The 27848-nt window shown below is 38.3% G+C and overlaps 3 protein-coding genes across 5 annotated transcripts; 2 read left to right on the plus strand and 1 right to left on the minus strand.

The window, feature by feature from the left end:
• Positions 1-72: 72 nt before the first annotated feature.
• LOC145470878 (CLK4-associating serine/arginine rich protein-like) lies at positions 73-12356 on the plus strand. 2 transcript variants are annotated; one of them, XM_081454758.1, is made up of 22 exons: positions 73-315; positions 2062-2159; positions 2620-2658; positions 2880-2939; positions 3032-3114; positions 3995-4079; positions 4391-4515; positions 4684-4721; positions 4851-4909; positions 5374-5452; positions 5906-5988; positions 6335-6376; positions 6982-7125; positions 8223-8609; positions 9103-9148; positions 9228-9282; positions 10117-10175; positions 10378-10424; positions 10625-10674; positions 10976-11012; positions 11502-11542; positions 11883-12356. In XM_081454758.1, exons 1-22 carry the CDS (start codon positions 217-219, stop codon positions 11960-11962), a joined length of 1836 nt encoding a protein of 611 aa, XP_081310884.1. In that variant the 5' UTR covers positions 73-216; the 3' UTR covers positions 11963-12356. The 2 variants fall into 2 exon arrangements, with proteins under 2 accessions (XP_081310884.1, XP_081310885.1); XM_081454759.1 differs by lacking the exon at positions 73-315 and adding an exon at positions 2286-2372 and having other exon boundaries at positions 2107-2159; positions 11883-12351.
• Positions 12357-14345: 1989 nt separating this feature from the next.
• On the plus strand, positions 14346-18765 carry LOC145469520 (solute carrier family 52, riboflavin transporter, member 3-B-like). Its single transcript, XM_081453263.1, has 3 exons — positions 14346-15801; positions 16955-17142; positions 17403-18765. Exons 1-3 carry the CDS (start codon positions 14775-14777, stop codon positions 17595-17597), a joined length of 1410 nt encoding a protein of 469 aa, XP_081309389.1. The 5' UTR covers positions 14346-14774; the 3' UTR covers positions 17598-18765.
• Positions 18766-18792: 27 nt separating this feature from the next.
• LOC145469521 (dnaJ homolog subfamily B member 11-like) lies at positions 18793-26655 on the minus strand. Of its 2 annotated transcripts, XM_081453265.1 has the most exons (9): positions 26535-26653; positions 26300-26456; positions 23907-24013; positions 22828-22957; positions 22411-22636; positions 21960-22017; positions 21767-21878; positions 20854-21013; positions 18793-20265 (listed from the first exon to the last, which is right to left on the minus strand). In XM_081453265.1, the coding sequence occupies exons 1-9, from the start codon at positions 26600-26602 to the stop codon at positions 20210-20212; spliced, it is 1074 nt and encodes a 357-aa protein (XP_081309391.1). In that variant the 5' UTR covers positions 26603-26653; the 3' UTR covers positions 18793-20209. The 2 variants fall into 2 exon arrangements, with proteins under 2 accessions (XP_081309391.1, XP_081309390.1); XM_081453264.1 differs by lacking the exon at positions 18793-20265 and having other exon boundaries at positions 20465-21013; positions 26535-26655.
• Between the last annotated feature and the right edge of the window lie 1193 nt (positions 26656-27848).

Raw genomic sequence — 27848 nt, forward strand, 5'->3', positions numbered from 1 at the left:
CGACACGGCCTCCAGAAACGAGATAGGCTCTGGGCCTGGGGACGAGAATAATCTTCGTATCTTCGCAGACTTCGCAAACAAGTTGTAAGAGCAATTCATTTGATTTTTTTAAGCTACTTTTTGGGAACAAAATGAGAGATCTCAAGGCGAAAGTTCTTCAGAACGACCCTGCATAGCTTTGAGAGTTATCTGGGTGACGTTCGAAGAGAATCGAAGATGTGGCACGAGGCGAGAAAGCAAGAGAAGAAGTTGAGAGGGATGATGGTTGACTATCGTAAGAGAGCGGAACGGAGAAGGGCGTTCTACGAAAGGATGGTTGGATTTCATTTTCATTTTTATATTTTTTATCATAGATCAAGGATTTTGAGGCAAGGAAGGTAACAAAGCAGCCTAGTGAAGGAGCCATGCAGATCCTGAAATCAAATCAAAACAGTTTCTTTGCACTATCGTAGAAGTCATAAAAGCTCATTTATAATCAGATTCATGTTTTCAGATGTTTTGAAATTATATGGCCATTCCATTTAACATCCACACACCCCTACCTCCATCCCTTTGACAAAAAATGTTCTAAGGGGGCTGTAAAAGTCATTTCTGATCGATTTGCACCGTCACCATTGTTTGATCCTCTGAAGTTTGGTGAAGTGGTTTGGAGGAAAAGTGGCTTGCCCAAGAGTGGGTGAAGACGAATCTTCCTATTTTTGTAGGGGGTAACATGTCAGCACATGATGGGGGTACAAAATGGAATGTTCCTATATCTAAAACAGTTTGATTCCAAAAAAGTATTGTACCACAAAAATAATTTGCTTATTAAAATAGTGAATCGCAAATGCTTGAACACCTAAATTATCTGTGCAAATGATATTGTCTTTGTAATAAATTGAAGTGATGTAAGTTAAAATTTGCATGCTTTTTAATAATCATGAAGAACTAAACTGCAATCTTACAATACACAACAAGGATATCCAATTACTGACCACATGACTACGCACGTGACTAGATTATAACAGTCTTGCAAGGGGAAACTGGTCAGCAAATATTCCAAATCCGAGCATTAATTTTTCCCTAACATCTGAGTGGTCACAGGACAATTAACTTGTAAAAGTCAGTTAACGGTATTTGCACATGTCAGAGTTGCACAGTAACATTTATTATTATGCTGTATTTTAGAACGTAGGAGTATTGAGTAAGTAAGTAATCTAAAATGTAAGTCAGTTATTTCATCTTAGTCATGCCAACCTCTAATAATAAAAGTATTATCAATAATGATAATATTAGAGGTAAGTTTAAAACTGATATTAACTTTATGCAAGCTCAGTCTAATGTGAAAAATGGCTTGGTTTGACACTCAGATAAAGGAAAGCTACATATAATAAAGCTGTATTTGCAGCAATTGTAGCAAGAAAAATCAGTTTTCAGTCATTTGTAAACTCTGAAGCGTAAAACTCAAACAATGCCTTAGTTGCTGTATTGTACACTCAAGTCTTTTCTTGTAAATCTTAGTACATGTCTCAGAAAACGAATTTATAAGTTTACTTTCACCAGATTAAAATATTATGGCAGAAGGTTATGACTGGTAGTTTTTTTTGATTTAATGGTGTTCACTTTATTAACTTTAGGCGTCATTATTTTGACATTTTACTCATAACTGTTGTCAGTATACAACAGGTCATGTTCAACAGGTGTTAATATTATGGTGACGACGTTTCTTTTGTGTGGCAAACAAAACACTGATCAAAACTCATAATAAATTTTCTACATTGGTCGTGACACAAAGGACACTTAACCATGAACACTGGACATTTTTTGTACATTTTATTTGATGACTATAGAATAAAAGCCCTTCATGTAATGTGCAATATTAACCTTTTTAAAGTGAAAAACACTAAATACTGAGTCTTGTTAAAAGGAAGAGCCCGCATTCTATGGTCATTAAAAAAATGAACAAAAAAATTAACAGGTTTTCACAGTTTGAGTGTCCTAACTGTAAATCATATGTAGTGTTAAGTCTTGCAAATATTTAATATCAAGTTTCTTTTCCCCTAATTTGTATTTTTTTTGTAGAGACTAGATCCTACTCAATTCCTTAGAATTTATGGACAGAAATGTAAAATTCACATCGATCCACAGCTTTCAGCTGCAGGAGATGGAAAATCTGTAATGTGAGTACAATGTCAGCCTGATTAAGGGCTTACTGGAATTTTGGGTTGGATTTGTGCAGAGTTCTCCAATCCCTAGCCCTGGTATGGATCAAAACATTCAGATTTTCAATAAATTCTTGACTGCAGGGAGCAGTGAACTGGCTGAAGCTTATCCTTACATAAAGTACTAGAAGTACTGCTTTCCCTCTTGGATTCAATGCTACTCTATCACAGGTGGTTTCCAGGATTTTGGCAGATGATAGTAACAGTTTGCCAGCAATCATTTATATCATACTCCAGGGTGAAGAGATCCACTAAGATCTGAGGGCAGTCTGAGTTTCAGCCATCTCTCCCCTAAAGATGGCTGAAATTCAGGCTAATCTAAGGGAAAAGCGGGAAAACCTTGAAAAAGTTGCTGCTCAAAAAAAGCTATTTGTAGAGTCCAGAACACTCACCATTAGGTTTTTTTCAACGTTTTTAGGATGCCCTGGCAGGGAGATTCAAACAATATGATTGACAGGTAAATTGTTTCTGTTCTTTTAATTACTTTATTGCTAAGCAAATGACTAAATAATAATTAAATTATATGTTTGATGGACCTGACAATTAGTAAGTAAATGTGATAATTCAACATTTCTCCAAAGAGATAGCAAATAATGAAGGCCAACAAGTTAATTGATTAAACTATGAACAAATGTTAACCCATTTGTTAAAAATTATGACATCTTATATTTATTTCAGGTTTGATGTCAGAGCCCATCTGGATATTATTCCAGAGAAATCTCCATCAAGTACAATAGGGTAAGTGTTCCAAAAAACACTCAACACTCAAATGAAAACTACTCTTACCAGTGATGCAAGAATTTTCAATAACCATGTTCATCTCTTGCCAGAGCTTTAATGGAAACTGATCCTGAGGAACACAGATTAAATTATGAGAGATACAGAACATTGGTAATGATAGACTACAGTGGAGGTCAGTCGAGAAGTTACCTATTGCCCTTATCAATAGGCCATAATGGCATTTAATAAACAATAGCCAGGAGACAAACTGTCAGAAAACTTGAAATCTGGTTTTCATGCGGACTCAGTGTGAACTGAGTATGAAATGTTTGTTTGTTCAAACATCACCTACATTGGAAAAAGTCCAACTTATATTTCAAGAAATCTGGGCTTGATGGTTGACTATAAAGCAACAAATATTTGAGTGGGTTTTTGCGATTACTTAGAGTAAGTTAAATTTATCATTATGAATATATTTACAATATCGTGGGGTGAGTCAAAATGCACATAACAGTAAAACTACTATGTGGTCTTTTTGACTGAGGAAGGTATGGTTACCTTTGGGAAGACAAAGGGGTCCAGGATTGAGCCCTGGTGGGGCAAGCTTTAAGCCAGATGGGCATCCAGGTGTCCTGTTAATGGCCACTTATTAAAGAAAATCATTTCATGTACATATTCCTTTAGTTATAAATTGTTCAATTGAGCAGGCCCTATAGCACATTTCAGATGCCTACTTCAAATCCTGGCTAATAGCTTGTGGTGGGGTCATCATTATATTACTTTTTTCCCTGGGCAAGACACTTTACTCTCACAGTGGCTCTTTCCACCCAGGTGTATAAATGGGTACCGGTGAATTTAATGCTGGGGATAACCCTGTAACGGACTAGCATCCTATCCAGGGTGAAGGGGAAGTGCTTGTCTTTGCTTAAACTGGGATTACTGGAAACGTTGGAATGCTATCTCAAGTTTTTACTAACAAATTATATGATTTATGGGGCCAACGCTTGGTAGCTTGTCTGAATAGTTTTCATGAATGTACAATGTTTGTCATTTTATGTTACAAAATTCTTTAGGAACTGAGGAATCTTACCTGCGGCAGTTAGAAATAGAAGAAATGTATGGAGTAAAGAAAGATGATGACAAGAAAAGCAAGGAAAAGTAAGCACTTTGTGTTAATAACAGTTCAAAAAACGACACAAAGTTTTAAAGGAGCTCAGTCACAGCATTTTGAGTCATTTTGGCCACGTACAAAATTACCTTTAAATTACTAAGAAAGATAAACACTAAAGGGACCTTTATAAACCATAATTAAAAAGGAACAAGGATGGTTAAGGATTGAAAAAATTTAAAGTAGACACTGAGGTAAAAATTGGATCATAGCACAATACAAAAATATTCAGTGACTGTAAAATGTGCCAGAGATATATCACACACACTAGAAAGTATTTCATTCTGTTATTGACTTCCAGAAGTCAAGCAAAGGCCACCATAGGTTTCACATATGACAACAGCAAAAGTGTCGGTGATTCAGACAAGGATGATGATGACGATGACAGCAGCGACAGTGATAGTGACAGCATTCTTAGTGACATAGGTAAGTGGGCACCCACATCGTGCTGATCACAGTTGAAAGATATCAAAAGATTTTATGTTGTGGAATAGATTTACTTTAGTTTTGAGAACTTATTTGAAATGACAGTCTGATTTAGCAACTAAACATTGAAGTCTGACTAAGAAAAGTATGTAACTTCTAATTCAACAGATGTCACAGTGGATGTTGACGAAATTGATAAAAACCAGGTAAAACCCCTCAATCAGTTAATGATGTTTAACGATGAAGTGCTGATTGAGTGATGAAAGAATAATTCTTTAATTTATGAGTTTTTGATTTCAAGGCTTCTAACAAATATCTTTCCCTTTTGTTGACAGCAAGAAACGTTGAACACTCAAGGACTCCATTACGGTATGGCTCCAGCACAGTTTTGCAGGTTTGTTAAAAAGTCTGTATGACTTTAGAAGTACTAATAATATTATTATCAGGTACAAAGCTTTTCATCAAATTCTTTGTGTTGAGGAAATCCCACTGTTTGACCAGTCAGTTCTAACAGTACCTTCATAATTATGATGTTATTTTTTATCAACATAGTGGTGCTAACATTTGTGGATAAAATGCTTGTGGACAAAACCCTAGTGTGTGACCATTCAAATGAAAGCTGTTGAGCAGTTTTTTCACGTGGTACTGTTTATTATGCTGTACAAGATGCTTCTAACTTTCAAGTCTGTGGATGAAACCCTAGTGTGTGACTTTTCAAATGAAAGTTATTGAGCCTGAGTCTGTAGATGAAACCAAAGGCTTCAATGAGCGTTTGAACCTTCTCAAGGCTGCTTTTCTAAGATCCAGCACTCATAAACACTTGCTGAACTTTAATTTGGTTTTCGTGTTTTTATGCAGAAAGTTGAAAGAAGATAAAGAAGAGATCGAAGAACAAAGGAGACTTCGTCAAGAAGAGGAAGAACGGTCTCTTGTTACTGTAAGTTTCTTTAAAAAATGTGTTCTGAACAACAAAAAAAGGTTTTCAAAATTGTATGTCAAACGCAAAAGACCGGTTGTCTGACATCATACAAGAAGTACAGTGCTTAAGTTGATCACACACCAAAGATCTTCGGTACAATACAAAAATGCTTTTACGACAAGAAGAGATATTGCCAAGGAAAAACATTTGATGTAGTCATGTAGTTAATTTTATCTACAGTGTACCTACATACTTTATTTTTAATTTTATCATACTTTATTTTCATCTGCTGTAAGTGGTAGGTTTCTACTATGTAATCTTCACATGTTACACACTTTAGACTGGAGACAGACCGTGTTTGATAAGAATATAATCATATAACTACAAACTAGTTGAGTTTGGCATGGAAGAAACACAACCTCGCAATCACAAATAGTAATATGATGATTTTATGTACGATTGAATTTTCAGGGTCGGCGTGCAAGACGAGAGAGACGCTCACTGCGAGAAAAACAGAGGAGGAAATTACATGACACCGAACAGTCACCACCAAGGTATCGTCCTCCCTCCCTGCCTTCCTCCCTCCCCCTCCGTCCTCTGCCCTCACCCTCCCTCCCTTCACTCCTCCCCGCTTCTTTCCCCCTTCCTTTCTTCTCTCCGTCATCCCATCTCTTCAAAGCAAAGAAGCCGAAGAAAGTGCATGACGAACCCTTCCATAGATCCACTCTTTGTCTCTATGCTGTTCTTTCGTTTGCTTTAGTTACTTAATTTTAAAATCTGATTCTTCCTTTTAGAACGATGTTGCTCTTTATGTTTTTATTGTAATTTTGTTTCTGTTCTAGCTCTCCCAAAGTAACACAGCTCACTGCTCCTTTTCGTTTACACTCTTTCTTTCTACAGCTATGCTAGAAAAGCAAGCCCTACTTATGAACCCTACAGAAGGTAAGTTAAAACAAACATTCCCCAAAGCTGTAACATACATTTGTATAAAAATAAAATCAGTCTACACTACGACGGAGAAATTTGAAAATGCAGCTTTATTTTCTACGGTTAGGCCTACCGTGCACACTAATCCGTCACGAAAATGGAGCTTTTTGAAAGCGCTCTTCAAACCAAAGGAATTCGGTTGGCAGGCTTTTCGTTTTCGTGTGAGCGGAAAACATTTTGAAAAGGGAGCTTTTCGAAAACGATGACCTTATGATAATCAAGTGATTTTCCTGCCCGAGTTTTCCTCAAACACAAATCCAAAATGACCGGTGATTGTTACGTTTTCACATTTCTCCGGCGTAGTGTGGACAGAAAACTTTTGATGCGTTTTCAGAGTGAAACCTCCGTTTTCAAATTCCTCCGGCGTAGTGTGGACGAGAAACATTTGATGCGTTTTCAGAATGAAACCTCCGTTTTCAAATTCCTTCAATGTAGTGTGGATGGGGACTAAGAAATGGTGCTTTTCAATCAATAACTTAAGGTTAATTAGTGTCTCCAGCTGTGGACCCGTCTTATCTGCTGTCTTTAACTAAAAAAAATACACTTTTCCTTTCTTACAGGTCCTCGTCCCGCTCAACATCCCGTTCACAATCCCCAGAAAATGCCGGCAAAGTGGAATTTATCACTGAATTCAGCCATCCATCTGCTGACCAGCCTACCAAGACACCGGGCGGTGACTCTCATACCCATTCCTCCTCCTCCCGGTCGGTTTGCTTTACTTTGTTATCTGCTAGAACCGTTGCTTCCAGCATTAAGTTGACTGTAAGAATGCAAAGTGGTCCTTAGCTAGGTATACTGTTGTCAATGTTTGCGCCGTCTTTTCCACTTCGACTTCTTTCACTTTCGGTTTATCGACTGTGATAACTTGATTGTAAAAAGGTTTTGATAGCTTTTTAGAAAGCAGGCAATTGAAAGTAATTTTAGAATGAAAATTTTGAGCAATTTGGAAAAAAAAAACTTCTCCGTAGCTCACGTAACAGTGAAAGGATGAAAAAAATTGAGACTTATGTTTCACTTGATAAAAAACAGTTTTCGTTCTTATGTGTGTGCATGTTGTCAATGAGAAGAGCATTTGACTTGATAATTCTCTGTCGTATGATGAGCTTTAAAATTCTCCTTGTTGTTTCTGGTATGTGTTTTATAACTCTTCCGTGAGAATTTAGTTTTGAATTGAGATAAATGGGATTGATCTAGGGCTTAGCTTGACAAATTTGACGCCAGCCGGTTAACGGTTTGTTTGCAGCGTGGGTTATTGAATGGTGTTCTTTGAAAGACATTTTATTCTCTTACACTGCCTCTCTCCACTGAGAAGAACACATCGCTACCGGCAAACTGTTAGAGGCAACTTGACAGAATGCTAGGGAGGGGTCAGGGGTTGACTCACATCCCACCCCCAGGGAGAGTAACAATATCCCTGATCGCATCCACCGACGGACACTGGGAAAAGTTCTTGCACTGCGATCGGGCTAAAAATCATAGCGAGTGGCTTTGCCGTTTTATCAGAGATGTTCAGTTCCTTTTCCTTGGAACATTTGAGACAAAAAAATTACGGAAGGAATGATTTCCGTCACTGTGTCTGCTTTAAGCTAATTTTGTTCTTTTCTCTTTTCTTTAACCGCTTGCTGTCTGGGGTTCCTGTGCACTTCAACGGTTTCTCTTCCGACGCCAACCTTGGTATGTAAAATTATCTCTGTTGTTAAAACCTTTGCTCGTAATGTCGCACTGACTTGAAATTTACAATGTATTTCTCTCGCTGTCTCGTGGCGTAACTGTGTTATATTGTATAAATTAAAACCACTAGTCCTTCAGAACGCAAGAAGTCGAAGGAGCGTGACAGGTCACAGTCACACAAGAAACACAGAAGTAGAACGCGTTCACGGTCACGCGATCGCGAGCGACGTCGTTATCATGGCAGATCGCGTGAAAGATCCCGCGAGAAAAGTAGGTCACGCGAGAGAAGTCGATCACGTGAGAGAAGTCGATCACGTGAAAGAAGTAGATCACGTGAAAGAAGTAGATCACGTGACAGAGACCGTCTCGATGCTCGTGGACGAGACAGGCACAGACACCGGAGTCATAGCAGAAGCCGAAGTCACGACCGTGACCGTGACCGTGACCGACGAGAGCGTGACATTGACCGTGATGGCGACAAAAAGGAGCGAAAGGGGATGCCTACCAAGGGACTGGGGTAAGTTTATTTCAAATTTCGATAGTCGGGGCTTTTTTGTCAAACTTATATATCGGCAGGAGTTGCGCGTTTTTAAAATGTTTGGGGATGCTACGTCCGGAAATTGTTAGTTGCACACAAGAGTTGTAAATGATGATATGTAACAGAATCACATGTTTCTGAGCCGTTTGCTTTTCTTTTGCTACGATTTATTTTTCTTCGAGAGCGGTCGCAAAGCAACCCCGTTTCTTCGGGTTTTTTCAAATCCCCTGCGGTTAATACTTTTGCTTGCGAAGACAAAATAGAGGGTCTAAGGACAGACTACTTCGTCGTTAACCTGCTTACATTCTCTAGACCGCAGATTAGTCTTGTAATAGTCTTAAGTTCTTGCTGCAAGCTGATGTGGAATAAAGCAATGTTTTTGGTGGTCATTTTTCTTTAAAAAAAAAAACTGATTCAAAGAAATTGTTTTGTTTTGAACGTAATTTGGTGTTTTTTACCTTCCCTCGCTTAGGCTGCTGAAAAACAAAACAACACCCTCGTCAGGGGGTAAAGATAAGGTAGGTTTTGTTGTTGTGTTTGTAAAAGAAGGTGAACTTCTCTGCTTGTCGTAGTTGCCTGATTATTTTGTTTTCGCAGATGTCTACCCAAGAAAAGATGAAGAAGAGAATGCAGATGATGCTCAATAAACAACGTAAGACATGTTGACTGTAGTGTATTCAATCACAATAATATTGGAAGGAACCGATTAAAAGTCGAGGCGCCAAGCGCGGGAAACATGTTGTGTGCATGCGTTCAAGTTCAATGACGGTTTCTGAACATGCGTAGAGAGGGTAACCGCTGCTATGCTCGCTCACCTTGCGATTTTTCCCAGAAGTCTCAATGTCTTGGTGCTAATCAGTAGGATCGCGGACTCTGGGAAAGAAAACAAGTTCAACAAGTTTTCAATGCACGACGACGTCATTTGACTATAACCAGAATATTTTAGGTTTTCTTAGTTTCCTGTTGCCAATTTTCCTTTCGCTTCGTTAGTAAGGGGGGGGGGGGGGTCCACACTACGGCGGAGAAATTTGAAAACGCAGCTTTATTTCTACGGTTAGGCCTACCGTCCACACTAATCCGTCACGAAAACCGAGCTTTTCGAAAACGCTCTTCAAGCCGGAGGAAAACGCCGGCTCTTCGTTTTAGTGTGGACATAAAACATTTTGAAAACGGAACTTTTTTGGCATCACGATAAACGTGATTTCCCTGACCGAGTTTTTCTCATACACAAATCCAAAATGACCGTTGATTTTTGCGTTTTAAAATTCCTCCGGCGTAGCGTGGGCGGTAAACATTTGATGCGTTTTCAGAGTGAAACCACCGTTTTCAAATTCCTCCGGCATGGTGTGGACAGGGCGTTACACAGCAGCATAGGAAAAGTAGTCAGTTAAATTAACTAAATAAAAAATACAAAAACTGTTCACCTCAATAAAACAACTAGAATTATATTTTGAAACAGCGTTTGTTGTTTCATTGTTGAACGCAGTGAAGACGGACAGAAAGGAAGACAGAAGAAAACGAGAAATGAAAGAACAAGAAAGACGGGTACAACTTATTATTTTATTGCCCATTTTTGTGTCGTTGTCGTGTTTTTGGACAAGAATGTCCGGGAGAACTTTCAATGTCTGACATGAGCCGTGGTGAAACGAAAACTGAATCATGCTAAGGCCTGTACAAACAGTTTTTATACTTTTCTGTGGAGCTGCAAAAATGAAACGTTTTATCGCAAGTTATCTTTATGTTTAAGGAACGAGAGGACGATCTTCGGGAGATGCAGCGAAAATGGCGTGAAAGGTGAGTGCCGAAGATTTTTCGAAGCGTTCCGATCATTATGGGCTATTTAGCTCGAGCATTCTAATCCGAAAGTTCTTATCTGAACTCGCCGGCTCAGTCAATTCTCGAAAGAGAATTCTCACAGAAGAAGAAGTGCTTCTTTCACGCTAGTGGTGGCAGACTAGTACTGAACTCAAGAAACTCTTTTTTGTCTTTTTCAGGGACAGGGAAAGAGACAGATATGACAGAAGTCGTTCGTCTTCTCCGAGAGGTAAATCAATAGAGTAACTGTTGGCAAATACGATTAAAGTACTGCTCAATAGCTTTCATTTGAATGCTCACACAGTAGGGTTTCATCCACGAACTCAAACGTTAGAACCACCTTGTACAGCGTAATAAACAGAACCACATGAATTTACTGCGCAATACCTTTCATTTGAATGGTCACACACTAGGGTTTCGTACACAGAGGCAAAATTAGAACCACCTTGTACAGCATAGTAGACAGATGGGTAGCTTGTGGTCTGTCTGATTGTCGTGTGACCTCACATATACACTCTTTCTATTTACAGGGAGACGTAGAAGTGTGTCACGATCCCCACCGCGACGGTAAGTATTTCTCGTGCTGACCTGTAGTCTCCTTCGCAGGAATCAAAGCCTTCAAGAAATGTTTGAAAAGTTGCGTTAAAAAGGATAAAACCACCTTGTGCAGCATAATAAACAGTGCCACATGAAATTTCTACTCAATTGCTTTTATTTGAATGGTCACATACTAGGATGTATTCATAGACTGGCTTTTTCGCAAGATAGTTCTCGATTTATTGGAACTAAGGCTTAATGTACTCCATCTAAATGGAGCAATTTCTGTTGAGGAATTCCTGTGGCGTCAAGATTTTTTGACGAACGTTCAACGAAGTCCGAACGAAACTCGAAAACGCGAGTTTCGCGTTTATAAGTTTGTCTTTTGTTGAGTTTCCTGTATAGTTCAGACACGTTTTCAAGGTTCCTTTCCATTCCCGTCCGTCGAATTGTGTGCTGCGTTTTAATTTAATTTTTGTGACTAATTTATTCAAACTACTCCTTGCATTTATTATGCAGACGGCACAGAAGCAGGTCCCGATCAACATCGCCTCAGAAAAGTAAGTTTTCTTTGTTAGTCTTCAAGATAAACCATTTTCCTCTATTCCCCTCGGGAGAATCTGATTTTGGATCGCCTTGTCTTCCTGACCGAAGTGGCATATCTAGCTTTTTGAAGAGTTTTCGGCCTGGCTTTGACCCCTAAGGGCCGGTCGCTTCTACGGGGAGAGGGGGCAATTCCGTAGATATAACAGTAATTCCCCGTGCCCGTATAAACATGCTAGGGGTGTCTATATTTGGCTGCACCTCGCAGTTTGAATCTTCTTTCACAAGTGTTAGTTTTTTTTCCTACTATAATCTCTGTTGTTTAGCAGATTTTAATACTCACTGTTCCCTGTTTAGTTCCAATTGTAGATATTGATGCGCATTCTAAGGGAGAGGAAGTTGTTGAGTATGTGTATCCCGTCAAAAATGACAAGTAACTTCGCCAGTAAAGAGAGCCTCGTTTCCGTGAAGGTAGACCTTGGAAACGAGGCTGTACGAAAACAGAACAGAACTGAGATTCCACCTTAATCTAAACAAAGAGAGCAGAAGATAGCGAGATGAAAGCATTTATGTTTAGTTTTTAAAGAATTTTGATGACTGGCTGTGTAAAATTATATGTGTACTAAGAAAATTAAACAACAGAAGTAGCCGTCAATTTATTGAGTATTCTTTTTGTTCGATTGACTCTAATCAGTTTTGAATAATTATTTTGTGCTCAGCGAATAGACCATTTTACATTTGTCAGTTGAGTGACCTGGCCTTTGAATGGCAGCGAGGCTGGACGTGACCTTGTTTTGATTCAGACCTTACTGTTTTTGTTGTGTAAATCAAGTTGTTCTCATGCTAACTAGTTTGCATTTACATGAGAAAAGCAGAGAGGTCTGTATCAAAGCAAGGTCACCTCCAGCCTCGCTTGCAGTCATAGGCCAGGTAACTAAGCACACAATTGTAAAATGGCCTGTTAAAACAAACGCGCGGTGGATTGTTGCATTTTCGCGCTTTTGCTCGCTCTTTTTTTCCTGTTTAATGTTTTCCAACGCGCTACATTTTTCCCGCGCTTAGCACGCGTTACATGTTTTCCCGCGCAAGCCAACGTGCAAACGTGCACTCGTTTTTCTTTGAAATGCGATTAGCCGACTTTAATTTGCGTTTGTTGTGATTGGTCATTACAATTTCTTATGGTTTTGTTTTGACGGCAGTCGTCGTAAAACAAATCTATTGTGATTTGAAAAGACTTGATGCAAAGAAAGACGAAATTCAGATAAAGTATGCTTACTATATTACGGCAAAAATATGGAAACTTCGGTTAAAGACAAATGGAAAATTGTTCTCCAAAGGTACTCCTCTTTTTCCGTTTGGAACGGAATGGCGGAAATTTCCGCTCTCCTCAACGGGAAATATAAATATCTAGATACCGAACTATAAGGGGAGGCGCCGTCTCTTTCGGTTGGCTTGAGGTCATTTTGGGAAAAGAAATACCTTCGCCACAGTTTAACCGTCATCCCAACTAGTTTCTTACACAAGATCAGCATGAGTGTTTCGTTAAAAGATTTGATGAACTGTGCCGTCGCTCAGTCAAGATAGTCAAATGTTATTCAGGTGTACACGGCATCTAAGAGAAGTTCACTATTAGCCTTTGAACAGGCTGCGGCTGGAAGGGCCGAGAAGGAATTGGCTGAGAGTGGAGTGGTCGAGGGGGCAATGGGGTGAGAGCTTGTTTACAGGCTAGTAGTTTACTATTCTAGCCTAGACTTACTTTCAGAAAGAGTAGTTTCTAAGGACTTAAACATTAACTCGTTCGAGTCTCCTGATTTCTTTCAATACTAGTCTGAGAAAATGGTGGTAGACCAAGGTATAATGATATCTTGATTTTCGACGAAAAAATGATGAATTTTTCCTCAAAAGTGCACGTTACGTAATGTCTTCTCGTCCCCATGCCTAGCACACGAAACGTCAAGTTCATAAAATGCATGTTTTTAAGATGTTTATCACCGCTGTTTGTCTTTTGTTTTACCGCCAAACCTGTATTAGGCGGACACCCTCGGAACCCGTGCTAGTGTCCCGTTAATAGAGGGTGCCCGTTGAAAACAGGTTCCCTCAGAATTCGTCTTTAAAGGGTCATATTAATATTTGTCAAGACCTTGAAAGGGTCAAATAGCATTCTCGTGGATGGTCGAAGAAGGGATTTAAGTATACAGTAACAGTATCAATATTGATCGAATCATGTGAAGGTTAAGGGCCAAGTCGCACAAGAGGACAAAACTGTTTACTTATGTCAAAAATCCGTCATCACAATGAAAAACCAAGTGCGACCGGTTTGTTCCCCAAAGGACAAAATTTGGTCGCAGACGGACAAACTTCAAAGATGCCGTCGACTACCTCTGGAGCAGGCCAAATTGAGACAAATCTTAGAAAACAAAAGCGAGGGTGTTTTGATTCGGAAATGATTTGACAGGTGATATGTAGCAGAGTCTCTATGCGATGTACTTCGCGGTAAAATTAATCACGTTCTCATTTCGCAACAGCATGAATCCCGGCGCTGGCGACCAATTTTTCCCCTACGAATTTCCACAATATCCACCAGGATGGATTTATCCTTTGCCAGGCCCTTACATGTTTAATGATCGCAGATTTTGTTCTCAAGTGCGACTGTAGCTTTCCGCACAAATATTTTGTCACTGGCCGATTTCAAGTCGGATTTGTCCAGAACAAATCTGAAATTGCCCTCCAGTGCGACTTGGCCCTTACTAAATCAAACAAGAACAAAAGTTCTGTAAAAACAAAACGGAATAACAAAATATTGTATTTCTATGGCAGCTCAGTTTGTTGGCAAACTTAAATGACCGATCTACTAAAACGTGGACAAAAAAAGTCATGCACTCTTTTTGCAGTGTCCGTTTGAAATAGATTTCTAACAATAGAAATGACCATAAAAGTCAAGTTTAAGGTGTCCGCATCCACTTAATAGAGGTGTCCGTTGAATAAAGGTATTTTTTTTTTTTTTTTCACAGTGAATGTGGGAGAAGAAAAATGGGACTTGCACTGCTGTGGTCCGCCTTCAGGGTACAATGATGCATGGGAGTCATTTCGGGCACCTAACATAACAGGATAATCCTTTACCAGTAAGACCGCTGTATTTTCGTGCGATCAAAAAAACAAAAAAAACAATGGAGAGTGAAGTCCTTCGGTTGTTGATTATGTAACGTTTTGGGCCGACAAATTAAGGTTAAAATTCGATTTGATTCCGAGATGGATACTCCGGAAACTTCTACACGAGTCTCACGCTGGAAGGCATTTTGTCAAACGAGCGACATTTCCTGGCCAACTTACGTGCTGATTTGTTTGTTTGGTATGGGTTCGTGGATAGCTGTCAATGGCCTTTGGGTAGAATTGCCAGTTATAGTGAGATATGCGCCTGAACAATGGAATCTCCCATCCTACCTCACCGTTATATTCCAGCTGGCAAATATCGGCCCGGTGATCTACGCGCTGGGGAACCACTTTGCTCCTAAAAAAGTCCAGGAAAAATGTACCATCTTTTTCGTTGTCACTGTAGGCGCCGTGGCTTGTGCCTTGTTGGCATTTTTCTGGGACGAAACAAGTAACATTGGCGGTGAGAAACACAGCACAGTTCTTTTTATACTGTCGTTTTGCGTGGCCATAGTCGATTGTACATCGTCTGTTGTTTTCCTTACTTTCATGTCTATCTTCCCTTCGTTCTACATGAGTGCCTTGTTTGTGGGTGAAACAAGCAGTGGATTGCTTCCAGCTTTTGTAGCCTTGGGTCAGGGAATTAACAGTAAAAGTGTTAACTGTAGCGCAAATGCGACAGACGCTTCTTCTGGCAATCAAACCACAAAGGATGATGACAGTGGATTAAGGTTCTCCCCCGAGGATTTTTTCTTTTTTCTGTTTGCAATGATGGTTGCTTGTGGGTTGGCTTTTTTTGCATTGAACTATTTACCATTGGCTAGAAGACAGCATGTGAGAGAAAGGCGCAGCGGTACAACTGTGGAGGAAAGTAACAGTGTAACTCGGCCACTTTGGGATGAATCTTCAAGAAGCGTCATATATTCTTCATCAACAAGCACCAGTACTCCTGAAGATTTTTACATGAAGGATACACCAAATTGCAGTCAGAAATTCTCCTGGTGTGAAGCTCACATTTTATGTCTGTTGTGTATTCAAGGTTGGATTAACTGCTTGTCCAACGGTGTACTGCCGTCAATAGCAACGTATGCCAGTGAGCCTTATGGTGATAAGACATATCATTTAGGTAAAAGACTCTTTTTAATCTTTTAGAGGGTTTTCCTGATGCCAAGGGGAAAAAATTTAAATGTGTGTCTTCAGGAATATCCCACAGTTGCCTTACTGAGGGTTACTATAAATTCTAATAGGGAGGGAGAGGGGTTCTTGTAGGCCCAATCTCTTAAAGACCAAATTGACCTACAGCATAATATGTTGTGGCAATTTTGGATTGTTCAGTTCCAGAAAATATCTAACTCCCTTCAAAGAAGGGATTGGAATTTCCTGGGGGGTCGGGGTTCTGTAAGACCAAAAAATTTAAAGAAATGTATGAAGCTCAATTGGAATTTCCAGAGGGGTGGAGGGGACTTAGAAAAATTCCCCTCCATGAGGGAGGTGTGGATATTTTCTGGACCTACACATTATATACTCTATAGACATCAAAAATTGCTGCAAAAAAGTTCCCATTTAAGACTCTCCTGAATAATCCAGAAGAATTGGCATACCCTGGGAAAAATGAGTATTTTTGTGAAGGAATAAAAAATTACACAGCTTAAGAAATGTCCAGCATGTGTGACAAGCTGCTTTTTGGAATTTGTCCAGAGGAGAAAAATTTTGAAAACTTTGAGGTATCTTTAGTGTGTGTGTGTATAAGATGTACATAGGATGCATCCTGGGATAATGGCAAAGCTTCTTAAAAGCAAGTGGCATATTTTCTCAACATTTTCTCTTTTTTGGGGGGGGGACGGGTGGGGGAGCACAAATTATGGGGACAAATGGTGTAAGGTATAAATGTTCCATCACATGAAGGGACTCTAGACTAGTATTTCTACTTCCCCCTGGATGGGATGCAGTTCCGTCATAGGGTTCCCCCACCCCCCAGCATCAAATTTGTCATTACCCATTTATACACCTGAGTGGAGAGAGGCCATGGCACAGTAAAGTATCTATGCCAAAAACACAATGGCAGACCAGGGTGCAAACCTTGACTACTTGATCCATATATATCCCAGCATGCAGACCACTAAACCACGCACTTCCCTGGGCAAATTGTCTACCATTAACTATTTGCTTAAAATTTATCAAAAACACTCTGTTTCGTGTTGTATTTTTGATGCCTTGGAAACGTTGTTCACTGCAGTTTACTTTTGTACTGACACCTATCAATCAAATTTAATCCACAGTTGCCACACTATCCAACATTGCAGGGGCTTTGACCTGTTTCGTCGCACTGTGGTTACCATGCTCATCAACCAAGGTGGTCATTGTGTTAACCAGTGTTTTCACAATTCTAAGCAGTTATGTCGTTGCTCTCGCATCCATGAGTCCTACTCCACCTCTACATGGTACAGCACTTGGAAGCTTCATAGTAGTAAGTATAGCTTAGTAAGAAGAATCTCTCTTTTCCTTGCAGTAGAAGGAATCTCGTAGTATCATAATTTCATATTAGGTACAGTGACTTTTTTTTGAGGAGAGACATTCTCTGTACTAGATCTAGGGAGTTCAAGTCCCAGGGGGCACTCTCTTTTAAAAAGGGGAGGGGTGGTATTATAATTGTAGGACTTTAAGAATGGAGGAGCTTGTTTCTACTTTTATTAACCAAATTGATGTTTCTTTATTTTGTGATTGCAGATTGCTGTTAGTGTTGTCAGTAGCATTTTGCTGAACTACACGAAACTAATAATCTCAATCATAATGCGTGACCATGGTAGACAGGCCCTGTTTTGGTGTGGAATCTTTATACAGACAGGATCATGTATTGGGGCTTTGGTCATGTTTCCACTTGTAAACATACTAAAGCTGTTCCGTCAACCAAACAGCTGCTAAGGAACATTTCATTAGTATAAACAGTTAACGAACACAGTTAAGTTTTAAAAGGACAAACAAAACAGATCTTTCAGTTTAAGTAATGTTTTTTAAGGTGGCTTTTCTCAGGCAATATTTTTATAGAGGGAGAGTTATTTTTTAATAGCAGAGACAATTAGAAATGAGAAGTACAATTTGGAAGGAGCATTTTGCACAGGTTAAAAATGAGTGGCATTTCTTGTTTGAATCTTCTAGTTTTCAAAAACAATCTGTAAGGTAGAGTACAATCTCAGTTTTTAAGAACTATGATTGGTTTTATGGTTTGTGGCTGTTCTGATCACGTAAATGATAGTAAATTGGAATTGCCATCTTCTCTTCTCAACCTCCTTATTTCACCAGAACACCTTTTCTCTGTTGTTCCTCTGTTGTAAGCAAGTGGAAAACAGACTGACAATAAAACACACCATCTAGCAAGACATTTGCAGTCAAAAGCATGCAAATTTCATGGATATTATCAACAGTTACCTGTCTTAGAAAGCTATTTGCTTTAAATAATACACATGTAATGCTTTGAAGAGCAGAAGTTTGTAGTGAAGATCAAAATCAAATTTCAAGATAATTTTTGACAAAGTGATCATGTTATTAATCATTAAAAGAGCAAACATGATAGGGAATACTACATAGTTTGGAAGTCTGATCTGAGCTCTGCTGGAAAAAAGTTCTTGTCTTTTAAAAGGCGTTAAAGTTTGCTTTCTGTATAGAAGAGACAAGTTCTTGTAAAATTATTTCAAATAATTATGGATAATTCATGATAAATTATTTGGATAAAGTAATTGGGAGCCCAAAGTTAAATTATGTACCATTGGGTAGTTATAAATTATGTTTGTAAATTATTTTGGGGGATGGCATGGCCTCTGCTCAGTTGTTTTTAGTTTTTCATTAGTAAGTTAATTTTGTTTTATACAAGAGATAATCGGCGTCTGCATGGTCTATCGGTAACATATCTCATGATTTGTTGGTAACAAATTGTATTTCTTGATAAATAAATGTAGTCATTTCAGAGGTAATAATCAAGTACCCTTTTGTAGAAACATTCTTGTTGTAATGCTTAATTTTGAAATTTGATACAATAAAGTACTCTGTCAATGAAAAAAAGTATAATGTACACAATCCTGCTGATTACCCCTCCTCCCCCCCCCCCCCCCCAGCGGCTCGTGTTTGCTACATTTCCCTCGTGTTCTCAAATGCCTGTCATGTTTTATCACAGTGTAATACACAGCTTAGGGTTATTTATTTTTTAATTAACACAGCAGCATGGAGGTGCAGTGGCCTCATGGTTAGTGCACTCTTCTCCGGATCATTCAAGCAGTCTGGGTTTGAGCCCTGGCCAGGGACATTGTGTTGTATCCTTGGGCAAGACACATTAGTCTCACAGCGCCACTCTCCACCCAGGTGTATAAATAGGTACCCGCAAATTTAATGCTGGAGGAAACCCTGCGACGGACAAGCATCCCATCCAGGGGAAGTAGAAATACTCCTAGTCGATTCATGCTACAGAAACTGGAAATAAGCGCCAGCTTAATGTGCCACTTGGCTTGTAAGCAGACTGTTTAACACAACAGTGGGGGCAAAGTGCCAGCAAATATTTTTATTACTGTTTTAACAACTGAACACCAGCACTGACAGTAGAAATGAGTTATTTTCAAACACGCTTTCCCTCTAAAATTTGTCTTTATTTACAGGTATCACAAGGCAGGTGCTGTCAGTGCTTTTCTTGGGCCGCAGCAGCAGTACCCACCCATGTATGTCCAAATTTTGCAAATAATTTGTCCCATAAAAACATTTCAATAAACTTCTGTAAACGTCCAACAAACTAAACACTCCTAACATCAGCCAGTTGCTGACCAACGGTAATCTCAATGTAATTGGCACAGCAAATGTTTGACATTGATCGACTGAAGGACTAGATCGTGTCCTTGATTTGTTTTTGAATGTATGTGTGTGTGCCTTCAATGTTTACTTTTAATGAACCAGCCACTGGCTTGTGAGTAATTTGGTCACATCAAGTTTATATTGCCTTAATACTTGGGGTTGTCACAGAGTGTTGAAGTGCTCAGTAGACATTGTTGTTGTTAGTGTAGGTAGCTGATCTTGCCATCTTTTGCAAAAGAGTCAGGTGAATAGCAAAACCCTACAGTCACCCCAGCGTTCTATCAACTTTGATAGTCAGCTCAACAACTATCAGCCAAATATGGAGACCTCAAGCTACAACAAGCATCTCCAGTTACTTGTAAATGCAGACATCGCATGTGCCTCAAACATTATTAATTTTATGTGGTTTGCTTGTAGTACATGGAAGAATTTTCTTCCCTGAAACTGTTCATGGGAAGGTTAGTTTATGAGGTATGCAGGATATCACAAATGAGTGAAGCTAAAACCACAAAAAGAAAAGAGCCAAACAAACTTGTCACCTTCTTGTGCATCACTGCTATCCTGTCAAATTCCAGGTGACATTGGAATGAAAATTTTATATTTTTTTACATTTAAAAGCTTTTTTATAAGGTATCAGAGAACTGGAAAATACATTACACTACCTAAATTGAAAGACAATTGAAATATCTTTAAATGATTAACTAGAGTCCATTGTAAGCTTTCTGTTGGGACTCTTGCTTCAAGATATTTTTTAGAGCTGAAAAAGGTGAGAAAAAAATATTTATTAGTACTAAATCTACCAATGTACACACAAAATTTAGAATTTACATTCAGTTAATTATCCAACTTATTAATAAACAAAAATTAAAAGCATTATTTAAGAAAACAGAAAACATGCTCAATGTTTCTATCGAGTTATAAAAACACAAGTGGAAGTTTGAACAAGAAATGCTGTGGGAAAACAAGCTGACAGGCGAGTGTTTCCACAGCTTTTTCAAGTTCTCCCAAACTTTCATGAGTCAGTGTTTCTATAACTTGATGGGACCACTGAGAGAGAAATAACTCAAAAGAAACACTGAGAACATGTTTTCCATTTCTTACAGAAATACTGCAGTGAAAAAAGGAAACCACTTGTTTACTTTGATTGTCAAAATGTATATTCTCTTTGTGCAAGCCATCAAAACGTCAACAACTCGTGCTAGTTCTGTGCTTCTATTGAGTTACAGAAACACAATTTTTAACCAATCAGCGTGCATATTTTCTTTGAACTATTTTCTAATACGCATTAATAGAGTAAATGAATTAGACAACATTTGCTTGTTTCTTAGAACAAACCACAGCCTACCATCTTTTTCACTATCTGATAGGCCACCTCGGGGAAATTCAACATCAAATGTAATATAAAGATCTCCTTTAACATGATTGTTGTCATAATTTGGCATCCCCTCCTCTTTCTTTTTTATGCGGGCTCCTGGCCAAGTGATTTTTTCCCGCACTATATGAACCTGACGGTGAAAAACAGCTCTGTTAGTGTAACCACTTCATAATGTAATTTAGCGGGGGTTTCAAAAAAGGCTAGGCACCAGCAGGCAAATTGACCAACTGTGAGGACAATTTTACCTGCCTGGTTTGACCATCTAGAGGAAAGTTTTTCTTATAAAGATGTCCAGTTGAAAAGTTTTGCCCACCTGTGAAAACCAATTGCCCTTCTACTGAAAACATCGATGAAATCCTTGAATTTAGATGACCATAATTCATAGCAGTCTTGAGTTCACTGTCTCAAACTCTAATAATTCATCAAGTTTGAACCAAAGAAACCATAACCATGATGATGTTTTGATATCCAGTCTTAATTAGCATAGATTTCTCCCATTTATACTTTTTTCTGTTTTCTCTTTAGTTTTAGTTTTGTTTGAGAAGATATATCAAACACTTCAAAGTTTGTCAAAAACACTTCGAAATTTTTAACTCTCTTCTTGGTGTTAGAAATGTGGTTGAACACAGTCTTTCGTGATTGATATAATACTTCAAAAACAGTTTGGAAATGGCCACGTTTATGATGGGTGAACTGACTGTGCAAGCCAGGCCTGGTTGTACAGTGTGGCAAAAGATGGACAGCAAAAACTCGTAAGCATTAAATACCAACAACAGTACTGTCAGCCGAGACTGACAGTCAACCAATAGTTCTTTCAGACAGCTGTAATTCACAATTACCATTTTACCAGCACATCATCTGCAAAACTAGCCCCACTTCTAACCTTGTGCCCATCCAGGTGATCTATATCCATTTCAAATCCATTCAAGGCATCAACTAAAGCTACAGTCACATTTGTATAAAGGTCATCTCCTCTTCTATGAAATCTCTCATGCCTGTTGAAGCAAAGAAGCAATAATAAGTGTTGCTAAAACTACCGAGGTAATAATGTCACTTTCAAGTTGACTCTACAGTACCGCAATTCTTTGATAATGAACTTCAAATCACCAGGTTCACCGTCAATGTGTGGTTCACCTATCAAAAAAGGAACAACAACCATTCTGATCAAAATAACAATGAAAACAAAGATTGAATAAATTTACAACGCTGTTCTATACCTGACAAGGTTTAATTCATCTTGACAGATGCATGTCTTGAGAACAACCCCATGATCTCCAACGTTTATGAATTTGCTTATGTGTACAAAACTACCTCACAAAACGATTACTTTGTGCAGATTGAAGGAAAATATTTTCAACAGAAAATGTGATGTACATGTAATTGGAAATGAGATAGACGTGAAAAGGTAGGTCTCAAAATTACATCTAAAAACTGATGAGTAAAAATAATTTTCACCAAACAATTCAGCATTTCTCACACAGTTCCTTAAGGCACACTTTTTCATGAAAAATAAAAATATCTCCATACCCTCCGCGATAAATGGATATTCTTGCCCGTCTCTCATTCCAGGTTCTACTTCAACCTCCAAAAGTTTTTCCTTTGTTACATAATTGACTGCAGGACACTCATCACAGACATCAACAGGCGACATCTGAAATCTGCCTGGACCCAACTGTGTTGTTCTCATTTCTTGCCGACAGTTGCATTGTCTTGTGCCAGGAACTGTCTCAGCAACTGGTTTGAAGCGTAGCACCTGCGGATGCAAGCCAAAAATTTTCACACAAGCTACAAATAGAGTTATCCTTTTCTAGTCAATATTACCAATGAACAACTGATCTTGAAATCTTGATCTGTAGTCCAAGGCACTAATACTATCAGTTCACTTTACCTCTCCGTTTGCCAACTAATTAAAGGAACAACGCTGTTTTTGTAATTCAAGCTCACCTCTATGAAATTTCCATTATAAAGTTCTTCTAATGTGACCTCTAGATCCATTTGAATATCACTACCACGAGGAACCTCTTTATGATGTGAATGCCCTGATTCAAAATTAAATCCAAACCCTCCAAAGAAACTAAAAGAAAAAAAAACAAGAGAAGATCACCAACTTGCTATTAATCACTGGTATTGATATCACTGTTCATGTTTTCAGAGCAAATAAATATCATCATTCACAAGAACAATATTAGTCAATCAGTAATTATATAACAAGTCAAATTATACTGACATTTTGACTGGTTCTTACTTATGATCAATTGGGGGGCAGATGTATAGATGACATGATTAGCATTTGGTTTTTTAGTTTTTTTATTACACAAAACAGATAGGTTCCATGTTGCCATGGGTCTATTCAGGATCTGTAATCAAATACTGAACAGACATGGCAACACGGAATCTATTTGATATAGCTACTACAAGTTCTCCAAACAGGACTCTAATTCAAAAGGGGATCTAGACTCACATCTATTTTGTTCTCATTTAAATTTGTCTCCTGGTCAAGGTCACCATATACCATAATAATCTTGCCTGGCCTAAATTTGCCCTCCAGAATTTCCTAATTCTCAATTTGCAAAATACTCAAACAGATTCTTTTTTTTTGTTTGTTTTTTTGCTTCTGTGGTGACAATTGACATCGTGACAAAAAAGTCAAGAGAACACAAGGGCATTGTATTGTCAGAAATGAATCTTTAGTTACAAATTATTGTCAGCTGTCATAGCAGTGTTCTGTTCACTGTAAGTTGTGAGGTGCCGACTATGATGTTAGTAGTTTTCAAACATTGGCATGTTGTTATTGCTGTCTGACAGGTGTAGGGAATAAAATCATATTGAAAGCACTGACTGTTTTTCATAATATTTTCCTCATGAGAATTTCCAGTCATCCTACATGTAGATAACTACATGACTGCTGTTCTCCATCCTGAACCCAGGACCTGGCAAACAGTTAATTGAGTGCAGAATGGCACAGAATCATGCAGATTCATTTTTCACACAGCAAACTACTAAAATAATAACAAAAATTGTACCTTGAAAATGGATCAAAAGGATCGCCACCACCACCCTGGTGCATGTTCTTGAGTCCTTCTTCACCATGTCTGTCATATACTTTTCTTTTCTCATCATCAGCTAAAACCTTAAGGAGGAAAAGCACAATCAGTGTTTATAGGACGTTTTGCAAAAAAGTCCTGGGCCCCTCTGCTTCGAAATTGCAGGGATTCCACACAATTTTTACAACATCCTTATAAATTGACTGTTTGAGAAAATAAGTCCTTTTTGGTGCCATTATTCATTGAAAGGCTTTTACATTGTAACCCTTGCACAATAGAAAGAGAGGTAGTCTGGTAGCGATCTAATTTGGCCACCATGTTGAATCCTTCATATGTTTATTCAGTTTTACTATCCAGCATCTTTACTCACTGACTTTCCTTTTCTTGGATTAAAGTTATGCCCTTTAGGGTAAGATTGTTTTCATACAATGTGGTAACTTTTCTTTCATATTTTCTTCCACTAATTTTTTTTTTCATTTGAGTTAGACTGAAACTTAATTCTGTACATCCCAACGACGTTAACAGGCCCTATGTTTGCATGTCCTACAGAAGTTTTTGTTATGCGTATAAACACATGCTTTGTGCGTAAATAAGGTCTCTGAGCAAAATACTTCACAATACTTCAAAATACTTTGTCAGTACTGTCACACACAAAAAAAAAACACATAAGGACAGGATTGTAACCCATTAAACCTGTTAAGGCCGACTATGCTGCATAGGCCCTTGATATTATGGGTGAACTTGCATGTTGTTGATACAATTCACCCATAAAGCAACAGGATGGGAGTGAAGATCAAGGTAACAACAGGTGACTCAATAACAGCCCTGTACAGAGGTCGATGTTTTTGCAGAGCCCAGGCAGGTAGTCCATTAACATCAGACAAGACGTTTTAAAGTAGGTAGTGTTATGTTTGGAGTAGACAGCTGGTTTTGAACTCTTAATAGATTTGCAGTCTGTGCCAAGGGCTACAATACTTGCAAAAAATTTCTGAGGTTTTATTTCGACCGTTTAATTTTTAGACTTGTTTTATCTCATTTCAGACAAATTTCTAATGTAAATTTCACCTGCAAAACACAAATAATTTTGGACTGAAATGATATCTGTGAAAATCTTACTTTTACGGCACACTCAAGGTTTTTATGATACACCGACGAGAAGAAAACACAAATTCTATCAAACCATTGCGTATCTCAAGAAGTGTTTCAACTAGAGTTAAAGGAAACCAAGAACTTTACAGCTACTTAAACGTTTTCTACTGTACTGAAAATATTTCAAATTCTTAGAATTTTGGATGCTTAAAAATTGCAAATGGTTCTTTTTTTCAAACACTGTCCAAGATTAAAATTGGCCAATTTTTTTTAGTTATTAATGTCGTTGTGTTCCCAGGTCTTGCTGCTTTTCACTAGCAAAGCTTATGTTTGGAAAAAGTTTCTTCATATAATTTTAATGAGAGTCATCTTTGGGATAAGTAAGATCTAAATTTCATTTTCGTTGCACCCAGAAACAAGATATCCACTTCAATTAGCAATTCTACAGTTCTTGCATCAGTGTAAAAGAGAAGCAAGAATGAAAATTTGATCTGAAATCTGGAACTTCTCTTTTTAACACAATGTGGTACTTGAAGAAATAGTGCGTGTTTTGAAAATATGTTTCTGAAGCCTGTATTTACTTATAACGCAGTGAAACTAACCAATCACCAACGGACACAACGACTGATTTACATAATACACAAAACTCAGCTTAGTTTTAAAAACACGTCCTCATAAAACTGACAAATGCCTCGCAACTAAAACAAATTTGCTTTCAAATCGAAATTAATAACGCGCTACAGAAAGTTTATGACTGTTAATTTGGTCCGGAAATAAAAGTTACACAGATTGTGAAGTTCGAAAGGAAAGATGAATCGAACAAATCCCGTGCTAAACAATTTTCCGATGGGAAGAAAGTTCTCAATTAAATGTGACGGTCTTAAAACTGTAGTCAAATTAGACAGTGCCCTTAGCTCTCGGTTCTGGGTTAATAGTTCTGCAAGGGGAGACTGTAATTAGTTTAGTTGAAGTCGAAGACGTAAGCTTAGCTCAGTTGACTCCGTGCGTGCATAAACTTTCTAATTCTGCACATGGCTTATGTAGAAAAATTAATGGGCTTGACGTAGGACTAATTTAGAGCAACAAAATGGAGTTTGAAAATTTTCTGCAAGTTCACCTAATTTTTCTAAGTACCGAATTTACGCTGAATTAAGCTTATAGCTACCAGCCACAGAACAAGCAAGTTTTGAAACCTCAAGTTTAGCTTAATTATTCATAATTTCAAGGATTTCAAAGCATGTCTGCTCGCAGTATTGCCTTGAAATTGTTATGAATAAACACACCTCGTATGCAGCACTCAAATCTTGAAATCTTTCTTGAGCTTTAGGATCGTCCTTGTTCTTATCCGGGTGCCATTTCATCGCTAACTTTCTGTACGCTCGCTTCACCTGATTCTTGCTTGCGTCTCGAGGGACGCCCAAGATGGTATAAAAATCCCTCCTGGATTAAACAAACAAAAATATTACAGGTGCAAGAACTAAATATTATCGCAACCAAAGAAAAGCGAGACTCGCATACCCCGCTAAAATTTGTAAACAGCAAGACAAAACCAGAGCTGAAATAAAATACACGTGTAACTCCGCCATTTTGCCGGCAAAGTCTTCTTGACAGAAGAACGCCAAAGGACTCTGGGAATTATACCATTGTCATATCCCAAGAATACTTGCGAACCTACACAAAAAAAATTATGAAAAAATGAAAATTTCGGACGCTGTCTTTGCTGAAACATAGTTACCGTAAATTTACGGTACAAAACACGTTTTAGACTGAAACAACATCTGTTTAAATGATAGCTTTGGCTTAACAGATATACCGACGGGAAAATAAGAAAAATTCTATCAGTCCGTTATGTATCTTCGGTCCCCTAGGTAGTGTCTCAACTAGATCAGAGCTCGCTCCATAAAAGAAGCTGATGGCCTTAGAGCTACTTAAAAGTGTTAAACTGTTCTGTAAAAATTTTGGACGGTTTTACTTTTGGACACTTTTTTGTCCGAAATTAAAACAGTCCGAATTATTTGCAAGTAATTATATAATGTATGTTGGGTTACATGTAAGGGGATCGAAGCCAGCAAGAAACCTGTTAATTTACCATCAAGACATTTTACCATTAGCTATTGTTATTGAAATTTCAATAGATGATCATGCTATCCAACAATCCATTATCCATCAGAAATATTGTGTCTGTAAAATAGGTAACCAAGAGCATCATATTGCAGCCACCTGCCACTAAGTAGACGGACTGGTCCACTGAAAATTCAAAAGCTTCTCTCCGTTTAGCTGTGTTTGACTTTTGACAAGAGCTCATGGCCAAAAGGAACAACTGAAGAGAAGGTGGGCAAAACAGGTTTTTACTGAGTATGCCTCTCCTAGTATTAACCAAAAGGGATTTAGTAGCTAGAGATTTGCACTTACTCGTCCTAAAAACCAGTAGCTTTTCGTGTATAACATGCTGATGTAACTACTCACGGAAAATGCTCTAAATTTATATAGGAAAACAAAAACTGACAACAAAATTTTCATGTTTTTTCGCAGAAACACAATGTTCACTGTCTATAACATAGCACAAGCTTTTGGTGGAAAGAAAAAGAACAAACTTGATACGGTTTTAGAAGTCTTATAAGTGTTAAACTAGAATTTTCGTGCATTTAGACTTTATAGTGAAAATTTTTAGAAACAACACAACGTTTTTTTAAAACATGTTTCAACAGAATCTTCTGTCATCTTCAGTTTCAATTACAAAGTGCAGAGTTGAATACATAGCTGCAGTAGCAAAACGGGCCGCATAAACTTTCCAGCTGTATTTCCATCAAGGATACACATAGAGCTACAGGG

The sequence above is a fragment of the Orbicella franksi genome, chromosome 15, assembly GCF_964199315.1.
Source record: "Orbicella franksi chromosome 15, jaOrbFran1.1, whole genome shotgun sequence".
NCBI classification, from domain to species: Eukaryota; Metazoa; Cnidaria; class Anthozoa; order Scleractinia; family Merulinidae; genus Orbicella; species Orbicella franksi.

Coding starts and splice junctions, on each gene's coding strand:
- LOC145470878 (XM_081454758.1), top strand. CDS start 217: ATGTGGCACGAGGCGAGAAAGCAAGAGAAGAAGTTGAGAGGGATGATG. Junction 316..2,061: donor GGGCGTTCTACGAAAGGATG/GTTGGATTTCAT, acceptor TTTTTTTTGTAG/AGACTAGATCCTACTCAATT. Junction 5,453..5,905: donor AAGAACGGTCTCTTGTTACT/GTAAGTTTCTTT, acceptor TTGAATTTTCAG/GGTCGGCGTGCAAGACGAGA.
- LOC145469520 (XM_081453263.1), top strand. CDS start 14,775: ATGGATACTCCGGAAACTTCTACACGAGTCTCACGCTGGAAGGCATTT. Junction 15,802..16,954: donor TGATAAGACATATCATTTAG/GTAAAAGACTCT, acceptor TTTAATCCACAG/TTGCCACACTATCCAACATT. Junction 17,143..17,402: donor CACTTGGAAGCTTCATAGTA/GTAAGTATAGCT, acceptor TTGTGATTGCAG/ATTGCTGTTAGTGTTGTCAG.
- LOC145469521 (XM_081453264.1), bottom strand. CDS start 26,602: ATGGCGGAGTTACACGTGTATTTTATTTCAGCTCTGGTTTTGTCTTGC. Junction 26,457..26,534: donor TGTTTACAAATTTTAGCGGG/GTATGCGAGTCT, acceptor TGTTTAATCCAG/GAGGGATTTTTATACCATCT. Junction 22,958..23,906: donor CCTTTTGATCCATTTTCAAG/GTACAATTTTTG, acceptor TTTTTCTTTTAG/TTTCTTTGGAGGGTTTGGAT.